General features: G+C 31.2%; 1 protein-coding gene across 1 annotated transcript; it reads left to right on the top strand.

Annotated features, from left to right (window-relative positions):
• Nucleotides 1-280: 280 nt before the first annotated feature.
• LOC145839482 (MAM and LDL-receptor class A domain-containing protein 2-like) lies at nucleotides 281-17843 on the top strand. The gene is made up of 29 exons (XM_082947056.1): nucleotides 281-419; nucleotides 2071-2383; nucleotides 2659-2843; nucleotides 2916-2959; nucleotides 3568-3673; nucleotides 3883-4000; nucleotides 4309-4490; nucleotides 4557-4678; nucleotides 4866-4953; nucleotides 5186-5356; nucleotides 5436-5539; nucleotides 5753-5843; nucleotides 6027-6233; nucleotides 6400-6562; nucleotides 6638-6749; nucleotides 8510-8756; nucleotides 9269-9409; nucleotides 9686-9825; nucleotides 10594-10735; nucleotides 11287-11418; nucleotides 11521-11699; nucleotides 12218-13580; nucleotides 13654-13797; nucleotides 14043-14217; nucleotides 14515-14726; nucleotides 15794-15961; nucleotides 16243-16613; nucleotides 16687-16924; nucleotides 17082-17843. Exons 1-29 carry the CDS (start codon nucleotides 347-349, stop codon nucleotides 17288-17290), a joined length of 5940 nt encoding a protein of 1979 aa, XP_082803182.1. The 5' UTR covers nucleotides 281-346; the 3' UTR covers nucleotides 17291-17843.

Raw genomic sequence — 17843 nt, 5'->3', positions numbered from 1 at the left:
TTTTTATCTCTCTAAACGTTTTTGGTAGTTTTTTTTTCTCGTGCTATATAGTTTTGCATTTTGCGTTTCAGTTCGGCACTAGCTCAGTTGCTTCTAAATAAGATAGAACGCACACGAAAAAAGTTATGTGAAAACTATTAATAGTCTATAAAGTGTGTTAACAAAGTAGAAGTTCAGTTTTCTTTAGTTTTAAGTTTTAGTTGCTTGCACAGTTAAGTCTATGAATTACTGTATGCTTTTTTACAAGCTTTAATTAGAAAATAAATATTTCAGAAACTTTGTAAAAACTATTTTTTAAAACTAATGAAATAAATCAAGATAAATCCAAGAAAACAAGTAATTAAGGATGAAGAACACATTTCTTTTTAATTGTGCATTTATTTTGCTTTTGCCTTTTCTTCAGATTCAAAAATCAAAAGGTTTGTTTATAACTTTTTAGCTTATTTTGATGATTAAATTAAGAATATTTGTAGAAATAATTAATTCGTGTTATTTTTGAGTTTCTATATATTGAAATTTTTTTTTTCATTTACTAAAATTACACTTAGTTTTTTATCAAGTAATTTTCAAAGAATAATTGTAATTTTAATATTTTTTATAAGAGTGTATTCAGATTTAAAGTTTAACTTATTTTAAATAGGGTTAATTATAATTCTATTGTGAAACATTACTTTAACTTATCATTAAAAATGAACAATTGTAAATATTTGAACTTTAAAGATCAGTTTGTTGTAAAACCATTCCATTCCAAAATTTACGGCTTTTTTCTATTCTTCTAAAGATCTTTTATTTACCATGCCGCAAAAATCTTGTGCTTTGCCATGAAAAAGTGCACTTCACAGCTCTGTTACGTGCAATTTATCACAATACGCAAACCGTCTCGTGTTACTCACCTAAAATTACCCGTCTTATCACAATTCCATTGTTCCAGCCTGTGTTTTCCTAAGCACACAGCATGCTGTCACCATCATAGCTTAGAAAATAACAAACGCCTATTCGGTTTGGCTTTTTGAAAGCGCGCCCCGGGGCTTAGTAGTATATATATATACATGAAACTTCTCATGTATTGATGGAAAAGCGAATAATATTTTCATTAAGTTTTTATGTTGATAATAGCCTGTAATTACAACTGGCAACATATTGCGATGCATCGCTTCGTAATGCGCTGCCTTCGTAGGTTATGCAAATTTGCCCTTTTGTGAATAAGTGTTTGAACTGTCAGAATAAAAGTTAATGAAATTTTCAAATCAAAAAATTTAAAGTGTGTGAGTTGAGCCGATTTAACTCGTAACTTTAAGTTTAATTAAATGTTAACACTTTCTGATGACTTTTAGTTTTAAAATTGTAACGTATATTTTTATTATAACAAGCTGTTTTTAAACTAAAATCGGTTCTTTAATCGTCATATCTAATCTAAATGACATCGGAAAACTTAAAAGTCAAACCTCTTTACTTTGTGTTATTTTATATTTGTCGAAAAAAACTAAACTAGATACTATATTAATTTGGCATCTACAAAATTGTGTAATTTATTTTATTAACAAAAACAACTTTTCTAGTTAAATACAACTGATTCTTGTGATTAAATGCAAAATGATAGATTTTTTTTATAATGCTTTACCTAGTGTAAAAAGTTTATTTGGATGTTTAAGCAAACTACATTAAGAAAATTATACTATTTAACTTTTTTTTTAATAAAAACTTATATTAACTTTCTAACTTATTATTTTTATTAAATAACTTTATATTATTTTGATAGGTATTTTCTTTTTCTTTTTTTTACAAGATTTCAATATTAAAAACATACTTGTAACTTTTTTAAACTACAAAAACAGCATAATACATAAAGTAACAAACATTTAAAAGTACTAAAGTTCTTCAATGTCAACACTTAAAACCTAAATAAAACAATTGATGCCTAAACTTTTTATTAAGCTTTATTTTATCATTGAAAAGTTACATGTGCTACACAAAAAAAAATTCTTGCTATTACCACACCAGTATGCAGTATAAGAACAAATCTCAAATCCACTATGAAAAACAACCATGATAGTTTAAGACATCAAACAGGAAACAACGTCGACAGAAACTTCAAGGAGCCGATCCCGGGCCTGCTAGACATCAACTCCGACCTGGAGAGCAGCTGGTTCGCGCCGGACGACGGCAAGTACCTCAACTCGCGCGTCTACCGGCCCAAAGAGCTCGACCCGCAGTACGCCGCATGGCTGCTCTTCATCAACAAGAACACCGACGGACCAATGGAGCAGATGAAGGAGATGGGCGAAGACTTGTATGGGAGAAGCTACGAGGAAGACCTCGAGGAGGAGTACTACAGCCAAGAGGAAGAGTCAGGCAAGGCGGGAAGGATCGGCAGCTTCATAGAGTTCGTATTGAATGCTATAAACATTACAAAATGAGTTTTCCTAAAAGTAATATATTGTGCGAGAAAATATCAGATACAACAAGAATCAAAAACTTTATCAACTAGCTTTTAACTTAAACATAAACGGTTTTTACAAAGTGCACTACATCTATAAGAGTCTAATAATATTAGCAGCAAGTAAAAGTTATTCAAACAAAGTTTTAGTACAGCATAGAGTTCGTATGGTGCAAACATTGTTTTATTGTATTTATAAAATAACTATAAAAATTTTTCAGTTTTGAAGATATCGAAACAAGGATTGAGGATAGATTCAACAGCAGCTCGGAGTCGGCGAACGTCGCGAAGGTGAAAGTTGACGTTTTTGAAGAGGAGGAGCTGGTCAACGACACGGAAGATTCGGAAATGCGCGAATATCTTAAGAATATCGACGGTTTCGACAGAATTTTGAACATAAACAAACGTTAGTTGATAGTAATTCGTGTGTTGATAGTAAGAACATATTAAAAATTAATCATTGTTGTTAATTTTTTAGAAATGAAACCGCAAAACACAGCAGAAGGTGACATGAAGTTTAAAGTTAGTTGCGTTGCTTCTTTTGTCACTCAAACTAATTCTGACACTTCAGTAAAGTTCATTGTAAAAAACTTTTGATTATTAAATTTAATTTTCTGAACTAAAATTATAGAATATTAAAGCTGATGTAAAGTAAGATTTTATATAGATTTTTTTATCTTAGAGATTTTCCATGTTTTAATTTATAATATGATGAGTATTAAATCTTCTTTTATAATTCGTTTGCACAATTAAAAAAAAAACAGTTTTTAAATCTTTTAACTTTTGTATTTTTAATATATTTTTGTACGGTAAAAAAATGTAATGTAGTTAAATAATAGCTAAAATTTTAAATAATTAGTTTCAAAATTAAATAACCTACTTTAATTCTAAACGTAATTTCAAAAACAGTTTCTAAGTTAACGGTATAAACGTTATTTGATATTTTAAGACTTAAATTGAATTAAACCTTTTTATACTTGCCGTATTAAAACGAATAATCTTTTATTTCACATGTATTTTGCAAAAGCCTTTGCGCTTTGATAGTAGCCTTAAAAAACTACTCACACTCTTTAAATGAGTAAGGGTAGTAAACTGATATTTTTTAAAGTTAAGTATAACTTCGTTTTAAGTTACATCGTAACGGAGCTTCTGATGCAACCGGCAAATGGGATAAAACGATGTATGGAAAGGACAAAGGATATGTTCTTATTCCTTACACAATATCTGACAAGTACAGTGAGTTGAATATAATTCAAGTTTTATCTTTCATATAGATTATTAGACAAGTTATAAGTCTACAACATAATAGTATTTTAGAACTTTATACTACTTTGTTTACAAGCGGTGTAAAACTTTAAATTTAAGTTTGTTAAACCTCTTGTATTTTTACACAATCACTATGAGTCTAAGAATTATCTTATTAAAATGTTTTAATACTTTTTTAGACTTTTCACAAGTTAACACCATAAAAAGTGTAATGAACTTGTACGCAAGACATACGTGTGTTCGGTTTGTTCCCCGTAAAAAAGAAATTGCTTACATCTCAATCAATGACGGTGACGGGTAAGTTTATAGCTTTTAAAAAGCTTTGTTATTACAGTATTCTTCAAAAGAGAAGTTATATAATTTGTTAAAAGATGTTTATAAATTATCTAAACAAAACTATTTAGTTTAATTTTTGATTACAAAGTCACAACTTTGTTTAGCTATCCCACTTTTATTTATTTTCGGAAAAGTAAAAACAAACTTTTTCAAGACTCTTAGTTCTATTGCCGTTTACTTTTTAAAATTTTAAAACAATAAACTTTATTGGTAGATTATTATTGAAAAAATCTAGGCTATGCTCAAACTAATACTTAAACATCTGTTAGATGCTGGGCCTACGTAGGAAAGACTGGATACTCCGCCCAGCTGGTCTCCCTGGGAATCCCCGGTTGTGTGACTCGCGGTGTCATCGCGCACGAGTTCATGCACGTCCTCGGCTTCCAGCACGAACATTCGAGGAGCGACCGGGACAAGTACGTCCAGATACTCACCCAGAACATCGAGAAGGGTAAGTCGGTGTTTCGTTGAAATTTAACGCGTTTGTACAATGTAATTTGCATGATACATGTTTCAGACATGAAGACGAACTTTGAAAAGTACACGGACTCGAAAAATTTTGTCATCTACGATTACAACAGCGTGATGCATTACAGTCAATTTGCGTTTTCCAAAAAATATTATCTTCCATCTATCAAAGTAAATTGAAATGCAAATAGTAAAAAAAACATAGAAGCATTAGTAAACTCTTTTATATTTTGCTGTACATTATTGGAGTCGTCTAATTTATTCGAATTAATATTAATAACGGTTTTTTTTTATACAGTATACAAGTCGAATAAATTTATAAACCTATTACACAGTTTAACATTAGTTAACAATTCAGGTGCGAAGTAAGCCTTCCCCAAATATAGGCCAGAGAACACGTATGAGCCCTTATGACATCGAAGAAGTTAAATACTTGTACAATTGTGGTTAGTAATTTTAATAGTTCGAAAATATTTAATGGTAATTTACAAAAAGTTTCAAGTATTACAAAAATTGAAAAATTTACATTTTATGTTAAAATGCATGTTTAAACCATTTTTTTCCTTATATTTATTTGTTAAGTAAAACGTTTTGTGCGAATAAAAATGAAACCTTTCTCTTTGAGTACTTTAAAAGATTCTAGTTATAAACATAAAAATGCGTTTTAACTAAAAACAGAACCAGGCTCTTACAAAAGATGTGGAAAAGATTTCTATTTAGAAAAAAGCGGTAACTTTGAAAGCCCAAACTATCCACAGTCTTATCCTGTTGAGTCTCACTGTATCTGGAACTTCACCGTAAAAGCAGGAAGCTACGTCTCTGTAACATTCATCGATATTGACATTCAAGGTTTTAAAACAGTTTAAACTCAGAATGTTTTTATTTATTTTCACTTTTCTGTAAAAAAAATTACATTGTGTAAATTTAGATTCTCATTTGTGTCAAGATGATGCCATCATTGTTCACGACGGTAAAGATGCGAGTCATCAAGTACTGAAAACTATATGTGGCCGTCCAGGAAGACCAGTTCAAGTCCGTACTTCAAATAAATTCATAAGTTTTGAGTAGATGTTTAGTTGTGAGAAAATAATTGAGTTTTATAAAACACAAATCTGAAAAACACTGTTGTTTAAAGGCACTAGTAACTCTACTAATTACTTCAGCATTCAAGCTCTCGTCAATAAGAATGTAGTAAAAACAATTTATTTTTTAAAAGTAACGATATTTTAAAGTATACACTTTTAGGTAACCAGTACAGGATCACAAATGTACGTAATTTTCTCTTCAGACCCAAAAAAGGACTACAAGAAAGGTTTTCGTGCAGTTTTTCGCGAATGTTAGTAACTGTTAATTTATCTTATACACATATTCGTTTGTTTTTACTCAAAGCAACTGATTTTGTTTTTTAAGTAATAATTTTGTAAAGCTCAAAATACAATCAATTTTAGTTTTTTTTTGAAGCAATAGCTTTCTTAGATAAACACAGTATTTGTAAATTAAAGTTTCCATTTTTTTACAGCAAAAGTTGCCGGAAGCAAACCTGCTGCGACAGTTGAACCGACGCTACCCCCGAGTGTTAGGACGCTCGACGAGTTCAAATGCGATTTTGAAAAGGGAACGTGCGGGATGCTGCAAGACGATACCGATGACCTCGACTGGATTCGAACCAACAAGCCAACCCCAAGCTCGGACACCGGGCCCAAAGCCGACCACACCACTGGAAAAGGTAAATATTTGTAACATATAAGTTATATACAGTTTTTGATTTTAGTATCTACTAAACATAAAGTTCTACTATAAACCAAATAAGTTTTATAATTTAGATTTATAAAAACTAGCAAAAACTTTATGAAAATCAAAAAAAAAAATTTCACAGTTTTTGATGTTCATAGGTTTTTACATGTACGTCGAGTCGTCGTCGCCAGCCCGCATGGGCGACAACGCCATCTTGCGGTCGCCATGGCTGAGTTCAAAGCAGGGCAGCTGCGTGTCGTTCGCCTATCACATGCACGGCACTCACATGGGAACGTTTCGGATGTACGCGTTTGAAAAACAGTGAGTTTTGTGAAAAGTTTGACTTGAAAACTTTGTTGCTGTTGAATGAAAATGTAATGTTTTTGTTCTCTGCAGCGAAAATGCAAAGTTCGGAAACAGTGTGATGCTGTGGGAAAAGGAAGGTGACCAGGGCAGAAAGTGGCAGACTGGCGAAATTAACTACAAGCCGTCGACAGACAAAGTTGAAGTAAGTTTTAGAAATTAGAGAAAAACCCTGTGTAAGTTTAAGCAACAGAAATAACGTCATTTTAAATACTATGGCTTTGTTTTAATTTGTTGAGCTTGGCAAATAACCTTTTTTTGTGTATTTACTCTTTAATAATAACTTGTGACACTTGTTGTCACTTTGTAAACAAGCCAAAACTATCGCTTTTAACAAAAGCGTTTTAAATATAGTCATATTTCTCCAAATAATATTTACGTGTTTTTAGGTATTAAGAATTATTGACACAAGTTTCTAAATTATAAGTATATTTTTATAACTGGAAGTTTTGAGAAAAATATTGTTTGTAAAATTTATGATTTGTAGTAATTACTAAAATATTTTAGTATTTATTCAAATCAGATGTTTTCTTGCGTATGTTACACGTTATTTCAATTGTTAGTTATATATTAACAGATTAAAACCATAAGTAAAAAATACCTTTAAAATGAGTCACCTACTTAAAATTTTAGTGGTAGTTTTTCAATAATCATTGGAATAAGTAATGTATAGTGCATAAAACTTATGATTATATTATTAAACTATTTAAACATTATTTCCTAAAGTTTAATAAATCAACTTGACCTATTACCTTAAACATGAATAGTTTATACTAAATGTAGTTCAACTAAAAAATTTAATACTAAAACAGTTCCAAGTAAAAAATCATAAAAAATATATAAGTATTAAAAGAAAGTAAACAACGGCATAAACAATATTTTTTAACAAAAGAACCTAGTTTTTATTTAATCTCTCAGATTAGACATTTTAACAAAATAAGTAAAAATCTAAAATCTTAATAGGATCATTTACTAACTAACAAAAAGCAATGACAGATGTTAGTCATTTAAATAGTAAAGTTTTAAAATAAAAAATAATTAATTTTAACAAAAACAAAACTTTATTTAAATTTTATTAATTTTTAGTTGGAAATTTTTTAAGGTGTTATAGAAACTTACACACAATAGTTGACTTTAATATTTTAATTTAATACTTTCTAACTATAGTATTTTAAAAATGGGCTTGAAAAAGTATGTTCTTGTTAATTGTAGGTGTTCTATTTATAGTTTTAAAATTATTTAAATGATAATTTTTTTATTTATTTTATAGTTAAAAAATTGTGTTTTATCGTTTTTTTTCTCAAAAAAAGTTAGTTAAAATTTTTAAAATTTAGTTTCGTTTTATAGTTTGAGCTATTGTTGTTTGTAAACACTATCCTCCAATCAATTTAACACGACAAACATTTCTGACATACTTTTATATATTGTTAAAACTTATCGTTTTAAATCCCGCCTCATGTCAGGTTTTTCAAACCGCAAGTCACTTAGTTTTATTTCAGTTTTATTCTCTTTTAAAACCTTGTTGTATAATATTTTTGTTTTCGTAAGCTTATGACCTTACAGTTTAAATATTAGGCGGTTTATGAGAAGTTACAAGATTAATATTTATTTTATTTCCAAAATGACAAGTTCTAAAATAATTAAAATTAGACTAATAAGATTATTTTTAACTTATCTAAAATAAGACATGTTAAAAGGAATATGAAAATTGCTTAAATAAAAAAAAATTGTTTGTAACGCAAAGTGTATAAGAAATAAAGTTTAAAAAACCTTGCAAACTAAAACAAAAAAAAAAAGCTAAACAACAACACGTATTTCACTCGATCCAAGCAACAGTTTGTTTATAGCTTCCTGTCGTTTCACACACAGCACAAAATGCATGACAACTGTATATCAACTCAACAGGCCGTTCAGTTCTATTGGGAAGTTTACGTTTTCTACTACCAATCGGATGTTGGCTTGGACGACATTCAAGTCAGGTTTGGCACCTGCAAGAGCTCACTTCCTAGCAACCCGGCGACTACTTCGTCGCCCCAGCTCGTGGTTTGGACGACCAAAAACCGACCAATTGGAAGCAAGACGACCGAGAAAGTGACGAGCTCGACTACTACAAAGGGGACTGTCCCGACAATGCAACCTCAAGTATTTTCGAGTGAGATTGGATTAAATTATAAAATAACGTCTAAATGCTTATTGAAAATGTTGCTCATTGTTTAGTTTGAGTTTGAAACAAGTTTTGATATCAAACACAACTGTGTACAAATATGCTTAAAAATTCCGAGAAAAATAGCTCCCTTTGTAGTACTATGGTAATCTTTTTATTTACAAAATAACTTTTAAACTAATTCTATTTTCATAATAAACTGAAAAATTCCAAAAGATGCACTTCTACTAAAGTTTCTAAAAAAAATCTTAATTGGATATAATTTTTGTACTTATAATTGAACTGTGTTAATTTTCAGTCACGTTTTTCATTGACGTGACTGATACATTACCACTTTGTACACACATTTTCAAAAGAAAATTTGTAAAGTTTTAAAGTTAATACTCAGTTGCAACTAAAATAAAGTAAAAACTATTGTATTAATTTTTTGTTCAAAATGTTTTTTAATTAAAATAAAACACTAAAAAGCTTAAAATATTTAAAACTGCGCATTTTTCAAGGTCTCAGCTGCACTTTCGAGAACGGCTTGTGCGGGTGGAAACAATACACAAAGGACAACTTCAACTGGACTTTCGGTTCCGGGTCGACCCCTAGCCACTCCACAGGACCAGATACTGACCACACGACGATGAACAAAAAAGGTTCGTTAACAGCTAATAAAAAAAATTCCCAAACTTTCATCTGAAACTGGAACCGCTAAAAGACACACCTTACATGTGTTTTCACAACAATTCTAAAAAACCTCGCGGTTTTCAATTTAAAAGCGAATGTTTTGTGTTTGCGGGATTAGAAACAAAACCTGAGCAGCAAAAAAAACGATTATCTTTCTTTTCCAACACAAAGTAAATTTTTCTCTGTAAAACAAGTACACATACTTGAAATCAGCCACCACCACATTTAACTCACTTTTTTCACAGGAAAATACCTATACATAGAAGCATCTTCACCGCGGAGGCCCGGAGACGCGGCCAGCCTGGTGTCGCCGCTGCTCTCTCAGCAGCCGCATTGCCTCAAGATATGGTACCACATGTATGGCAAGGCTGTTGGTCAGCTCAAGGTACGAACTAGTTTTTTTGTGTAGTTTTCCACGATTTTTTTATTTGCAGTTTCGTACTTTTTCCATCGCTGTTTTTTTGTTGTAGGAGCAATACGGTTCACCTTTGATAAACATTTTGGTGTCATTTTCTTTTGATTTATCGTTTTTTGTAAACATCTTGTTGTTGCAAAACACGATTACATGTTGATATGTCATTTTTTGTAACAAAAGTTTAATTTAAACTAAAAAAAATTTAAAATTTGCGATACAATAAATAAAATTAAAAAAACATATATATCATAAAACTTTGAAGATAATACAATCAACACACAATTTGACATGCATACCATTCATATTAAATTTATGTTACAGCTATTTGATTAAATCACTTATGTTACGCATTTTTTCCCTAATCCGTAATTTTTGAAGAATTTAATTTTAAAGTAGACCAATGTGAATTATTACTTTAATACGAATAAAGCACACCGCTTCTTATATATATTTGTAAAAATTTCTAAGCTAATAACATTACCTTTTATAAACTTAACGCATTATCAAAACATACTTTTATTAAAAAATTTTAAACAATATAAAATTTTGCACTAAAATAGCTGGAATAGTTAAATTTTATCTAACCTCAACTGACCACTGTTCTATATTTAAATTATTAGCATCAGATAATGTTTTCTTAAAATTTATCATCCTTCTATTTAAAGTTTTATTGGCATAAAAAAAAATTTAAAAAACCGCTGTGAGAGTTTAATATAAACTACTTACTTCGTATTAAAGGTTTATGAGCTCGCTAATTCCCGAAGACGGCTGGTGGCAGCTGAGATCGGAGAAAAGGGACCCAAATGGCTGATGTTATCAGTAGACATCAACCGGAGCCGACCCAAGAAGTCGAATGCGAAAGTTGATGACGTGATAGTTGGTTTGTGATTTTGAAAATTTATGAGTAATATTCAAAACGTAAAAACTTTGTTAGTTGCTTAATGTTGGTTTTATATCATTTTTTTTAGCTTTTGTATTGATTTTTTTTGTTATTGTACATAAGTTAGTTCGTGATAAAGCTTTACTTAATATAGGTTTTTTTATTTTTCTTCTAAAATGAAAATTTACGATGAAAATGTTCTGAAAATTTTTTTACATAAGTTTTTACAAAAAAAATTTCCGTGTTTTTCAAACATTAATTTTAATCTTAAAAAGTTTACTTATTTTCTAAAAACATACTTGTTTTTGTATAAAGTAAGCAGTTTATATATTTTTAAGTACTTAAATACTTGATTTAAAGATTTATTTAGTAAACATATCTTGTTTGAGGTTTCAAATTCAATAAAAAAAAGTAAATTCTATACAGAATTATAAATCAACGTCTTGAATTGACAATTTAGTTGATGAGCTTAAAATTGCCTCAAAGAATGCTTACGAAACAATTGCTTAACTTCTTTTCTACATGACTTTAAATTCATCACTATTTATTAGACTTAAGCGAAATGTCTGTTTTGCCAAACGGCATCGAGCCTCAAATCAGAGTGATGATAGAAGGAGAAAGGTCATCAGGATACGCCGGAGACATTGCCATTGATGACATAGAAGTCACAGACAAACCTTGTGGTTAGAATAAGTTTTTTTTTCTCAAAAACCATAAGTTGTATAGAATAAAACAGAAAGTTTTTTGTGGTCATTAAAACATTTATCAGTGGTTTTTACTTGCAGAACTGCCTACCAATCGAGTCATAGCTCCGGCCGTGCTCGACAACTTCGAGTGTGATTTCGACGATCGAAACAAGCCGTTGTGCGGCATCGGTCAGGCTGCCACCGACGACTTCGACTGGGTCCGGCACGCTGGCGAAACGGGAAGCAGCGGAACTGGACCATCGGCAGATCACACAAAGGTAAGTAAAATAGTTGTGATGATGTCTTATTATAATGAAGAACTAATGAAGACATATACATGAATAACAAGGTAAGAATTCTAAAAGTTTGTTCAAGTCTACAAAAAGATAAATTTGAACTTTTGAAATAAATCTTATATCTTATGTTTTATATTTAAAATGATGTTTAAACTATAATTGTTTTGTTTATTTTAATAAAAAAATATTTTCCATAAGTAATTTCATGAAAGATGTAAAAAAGGTTGAATTTAAATGAAAAATATTTTGAAATCTTTCAAAATCAATAAATGAATTTTTCCAAAATTTTAAGTTTAAAATAAAATCATCCATTTAACACACCTTTCAAAGGTTATCTACGTAGCAAAAATTTTTGTTTTATCTGACTGTCGATAAAGAGTTGATAAGATTATATAAAGTAGTGTAGAGTTTTTTCAAATCAAACTTGTAAAGTTTTTTTGAAGAAATAATATAGTACAGCATACTTTGCAGTAAATTTATTACTTATCTAATTTTTCTAGAACGCAGAAGATGGATATTACCTCTACATCGAGTCTTCTACGCCGAGGAACCCCGGAGACAAATCCGAAATCACTCTTCCGCTTCTCAGAGCCGACAAGTACTGCCTGACGTTTTTCGCGCACATGTGGGGCGCAGGAACGGGAACTTTAAAAGTGTTTTCCACAGAAAACATGTCCGACAGAACAAAGCTTTTGCTGTGGGAGATCTCGGGATCGCAAGGCGACGCTTGGTTCGAAGTAAACGTAAACGTGCATCCGGATAAATCGGCGACTTCTTTGATGCTCAGCATCCATGGCACGGTCGGCCCAAGTTTCACTAGCGACATGGCCATAGATGACATTAAAGTGACCAAAGGAAGCTGCGTACAAAATGTTGTTACTTCCACAGCTAGGAAGTCAACAACCACAACGAAACCAACTACAACAACAAAACCGATTACTACAACAACAAAACCAATAACTACAAGAACAAAACTAATAACTACAACAACAAAACCAACAACTACAACATCAACACCAATAACTACAACAAAAAAAACAATAACTACAACATCAAAACCAATAACTACAACATCAAATCCAATAACTACAACAACAAAACTAATAACTACAACAACAAAGCAAATAACTACAACGACAAAGCCAATAACTACAACAACAAAACCAATAACTACAACAACAAAACCAATAACGACAACGACAAAGCCTGTAACTACAACAACAAAGCCAACAACTACATTGAAAACAACCACAACTGTACTTTCTACAACAACAGAAGCAGTACCGACAACAGCAGTAAAATCTAAACTATTAAAACCTGTTCAGAATAAAACTTCAATTCTCACAACCAGCATACCTATAACATCTTCCGTATTCTCAACAAATGTTGCAACAGATAGTTTTAAAAATGCAACAACTACTTTGTCAACAAAACTTACTACTAATCTTCTTTCTATTAATGCTACCTCAGCTTTTAATAATCAAGTAACTACAGCAAAATCTACAACAAAACAACCGTTAGCAACTACTTCACAAACAAGAAAACCATCCCAAGTCTTAAAAAATACAACTCATGTTTCAACAGCAAGAAAAACCATGCCATCTACAACACAGATTACCAAGACTACAACAACGTCGCCAACGAATACAAAACAAAGTGTAACAACTACAACGCAACTTCATATAAAATCTACAACAACATCTCCAACTACGACTACTGCATCTACTACCACCGCTGCTGCTACTACTCTTAAAAGTACAACTGTACCGAAGCAAAGTGCTACCACTTCTACAGCTGCTACTACAACTTCAGCATCAACAAAATTACCAGCAAGCACTTTTCCCACTCCTTCACACAAACCTAGTACGTTTTTTGTTAATAAACTCTGTTTTGTAAAAACGTTATGTTTGAGCTGAACTTTTTAATAAACTTTCAGCTTTCCAATGCAACTTCGAGCATGGAACGTGCGGGTTCGTTCAAAGCGTTGCTGACGACGACGACTGGGTTCTCACGAGCGGGTCGACCCCGTCAGCAGGAACAGGACCTACGAGAGATCACACTCTGTACCCTGCGTACACTGGTTTGTAGATTTCATGCGTATAAGAGTTTGTGTTTGTTTAAAAAGTAGTGTAAATGACAGTATGAAAAACAGTAAGTAATATTAATAAGCTAATTTAAATGATAAAAATAAATGTAGTTTTAATTACAACTTACATGTAGTTTGAAAAACTTGAGTGGTTTATTTTAAGTGTACTAATTTATTCAATTTATTTTCAAAGTTAAATTAAAAAACATTACAAAACTCAAAAGTTTTTGTATTTATAGGAAAGTACATGTATATGGAAGCCAGTTTTCCGCGTCAAACTGGTGACAAAGCGGTGCTAACCACTCCCATGATCGGTGTCAGTGAAAACAAGCTGTGTGTTAGTTTCTGGTATCACATGCACGGTAACAAGCTTGGAGCCGTTAAACTTCATTCCACTTTTACGGAGTTCATAGGGTAAGTAACAGCATTGAAAAAATGCATGTTATTTACTGTGCACAATTAACCAATAAACAAGCTATTTGTGCTCTTAATTTAAAATAAACTATGTTTTTTTTTTGCTTAATATATAAAATATGTTAAAATATTTATCCAGTCTACATATATGATAAAATAAACTCGTTTAGAATTTTTATTACTTATATTTTTTGTTTACAGAAAAATAAAATGTTCTTCATGTGTATCTTTCAAACAGCATTGTTTTTGTTAGTTTTCATTGAAAAATTACATCTACTTATGTAAATTTTTATACAGAAAAAAATCTGCTAACACAAAGTCGCACTCTGAAGAAATATTTTCAGTGTACGGTGCTCAAGGCCAGAGCTGGAAAAACTTCAAAACGACAATTACGAAAGATTCAAGGTTCATTGGGGGATCAGCGACATTTTCATTTACTGGGGTCAGAGGAGAAACGTTCCAAAGTGATTTGGGTCTTGACGACGTTTGCATTTCTAATGGAGCTTGTGGTGAGCATTTTTTAAGCACATTATTTTCTTTTAAAGTGATTGATTTTGTGTAATAATTCTTAAGCAGATAAACCTAATTGCAGACAAAACTAAAATTGTCAAAAAATGTGTTTGTAATTAACGTGTATATGTAATTAAAAATCTTAATTAGATTTTTCAACATCATCTTTTGTTTTTTATAATCTTATTAGTTGTAAGTTGATTTTTTATGGTTAAAATATAAATTATTTTATATGAAAAAGTACTAAAAGCCTAAAAACAATATATAGTAGCTCTTACTTTAAGTTAGTTAATTGAGTAAAATGAAATACAAAGTTATTTTATAAAACAAGATGTCTTAATTATTTTTTGCGTATAGGTATGTTTTAGTAAAATCCGATAAATTTTAAGCTTAAGTTACTATAAGTTGGTATATTAATACAAATAAAACTTCAATCTAAATATACAGTAGATTATCCTAAACATTTTATAAATGTTTTTTCTCAATTAAACATGTTATTATTTTTTTACAATTTATGGTGGTTGCACTATCTTTTTAACCTTCGATGCTCCTTACTTAATAGGTTTCAATCTAATGTTAATGTCATAATAAGCTTAAATTTTTCTCACATGAATGAAAAAGTTTGTGTGTCGTTAATTTGTTTGTATGTTTTTTGTTGCTCAGATACAGTGAATTATACAGTTTAAGTATTTGTGTGTAAAGTTGACGTTTGAAAATAAAATGTTTACTGATATAATTAAGTTATTATTTTTAGTTTAAAATACATCGAGCACGTAAAAGTTTAAACAACAAAAACTTTAAATGTTTGTATACTATGCCACGACTTCTTTTTACGGTTATAAATTATTTTACATATTTCAAAGTAACATTTTCAATGGTACGTCAAAGTTACTTTTTTTTAATGTAAACCTTTTATATTATTAATACCCATAGACTTACTTTTAATAAATATAAGTTATTGATACTCAACATTAAATGCATCTGTAATTATTCCAAGAACCTACACATGTTTTGAAATAAACAACAACAAATACACTACTATTTTTATTTAATACTTTTTTTATAGGTTCTTCAAACATTTGTGACCAAGGTTCGCAGAAACCTGTGAAACCAACAAGTAAAACAACAACACGAGGATACAAAAAAGCAACTACACTTTCAACGTCATTGTTCACTTCCAGTTCAACCACCGTCCCTGCCATGAATCAATTGAAAGTTGTCGCTGGAATGCCACGTAAGTTTTGTTTTATAAACATTTAATGTGAGTATTATAAGTGAATTAACAAACAAAGTTTACACTTTTTCTATAAAGCTTTTAACAAACAATAGTAGTTTAAAAATAAACTTTTTTATTGTATGTATAACTGCAATTTTTGAACGTATTTTTTTGTAAAATAAAAGTTTTCTATGGCAAAAATTACTTGTTGGAATTATTCGAAAAATTTTTAGTGAAACATCTCATCTTAACTTAATTAACTTTGTACAAACAAAATATTTGATTCTTTAAACTTACAGTTTGCACTTTTGGCGATGGCAGCGCCTACGCAAAACAATCAACGAGAAAAATCAAGAACCAGCCGACCCTGCAACCTTCTAACAACGACCTCGGCCTGCACAACTACAAAAACCCCCTGCGGTTCAACCCCAACGACCCCATGTGCGGCTGGGTGCAGGTCACCAAGCACGACCAGTTCAACTGGACGCGCCACACCGGCTCGACCAGCAGCAGAAACACCGGACCGTCGCAGGACCACACGACCGGCGGCGGTCATTATATCTACATAGAGGCGTCGAGGCCGAGGAAGCGCAACGACATTGCAATCCTGGTGTCGTACCCGATGTACCCGACAAAGTACTGCTTAGATACCTACTATCATATGTTTGGTGTAAGTGATTAAAGTTTAATATTTAGGTTAAAAACAAAATAACTTTTTTTCTTATTGTTTTTTTTTTTTTTAGAAAAACCTTGGAAGGCTGTCCATTAGCGTCCTCCAACGAATGGTCACTGGTAAAAGGCGACTGTTCCGACTTAAATCGATGACGAGAAGCATGGGTAACCAGTGGCACAGGATGAAAGTTGACTTCAAGCCATTGAAAGAAGCAAGAGAAGTTTCATTCCGACTAGACGGAGTTGTAGGAAGCGATTTCAGCGGAGACATCGCAGTAGACGATGTGGCAATTTTACCAGGAGAATGCAGTAAGTTTTCTCAGTAGTAAAAATAATATATTTTCTATTTTTTACTTTATGCAAGAAAAACACAAAAAAAAATTGTTATACAAAAAATTTATTAAAAAAAAACTCTAGCTTGTTATTCACAAAAGAATAAGTAATCTTTAAAAAACAACTTTAACAGATGCCTGCCGTAATCCAACTCAAAGATTTACTAACAGTTTGGGCCAGAGCCAATCATTTGCCACCGGTTGCGTCAATAACGAGCTGTTCTGGGTCCGCTGCTGCTCGAACCCGCAAAAAATTGAAAAGGCGCAATACAGGAGGGTGAAGAGCTGCAGGCCCGACATGTTCCCGTCGAGCAGGCTCAACTGGTACTGCACGTACCTGTAGTCGTGCAAAAAAAAGTGGGGCTCAGAGAGGCGACCCCGCGATTTGTTTGAGTTTTAAATTTGTTGCGAAGCTGCTATAAGAACGAAAACTGCTGCGATCTTGCCATTGAACTTTTGTTAGGGAGAACTTAAAAAGGCTGTGGTTTGTACACTGATAAATAAACGCAAACTTACAAAAAGACTAAGTTTTTTTTGAAAAAAAGTCGTGGCTTCAAAATATTTAGGTTTTATTTTTTATATTAACAAATTGTAATTGTTGAAGTTTAGTTTATACTTTCACTTTTAAATGTTCAAACTGTGCTTCTATTGTTTAAGAAAAGATTGTTTTTTAGCATGTTTATAGACATTTTTTATTTAAAGTAACATTAAAGGCCACTTATTTTTTGTAGTTTAGTTAAAAAGTCTTTAAAACTTTATTATTTTATGTTATTTTCCTACAAAGTGATATTCATTAGCTAATTTTATTGATATAACTGTTTTAAAAATATTTATAAAGTATGTTTGATGCAATCAACCTCACCAGTATTTACTTGCCATTTTAAAATCGTTTTTTA

Source organism: Thalia democratica, chromosome 6, assembly GCF_965202585.1.
Source record: "Thalia democratica chromosome 6, ktThaDemo2.hap1.1, whole genome shotgun sequence".
In the NCBI taxonomy this organism is placed as follows: domain Eukaryota; kingdom Metazoa; phylum Chordata; class Thaliacea; order Salpida; family Salpidae; genus Thalia; species Thalia democratica.
The sequence above is the reverse complement of the archived record's forward strand: the minus strand, read 5'-3'. Positions and strand labels throughout refer to the sequence as shown.

Excerpts from the sequence above, each read along its gene's own strand:
- LOC145839482 (XM_082947056.1), top strand. The coding sequence starts at position 347 with ATGAAGAACACATTTCTTTTTAATTGTGCATTTATTTTGCTTTTGCCT. Across the intron at positions 2,384-2,658 it reads AGGATCGGCAGCTTCATAGA|TTTTGAAGATATCGAAACAA; the intron begins GTTCGTATTGAA and ends AAAATTTTTCAG. Across the intron at positions 4,954-5,185 it reads TAAATACTTGTACAATTGTG|AACCAGGCTCTTACAAAAGA; the intron begins GTTAGTAATTTT and ends AACTAAAAACAG.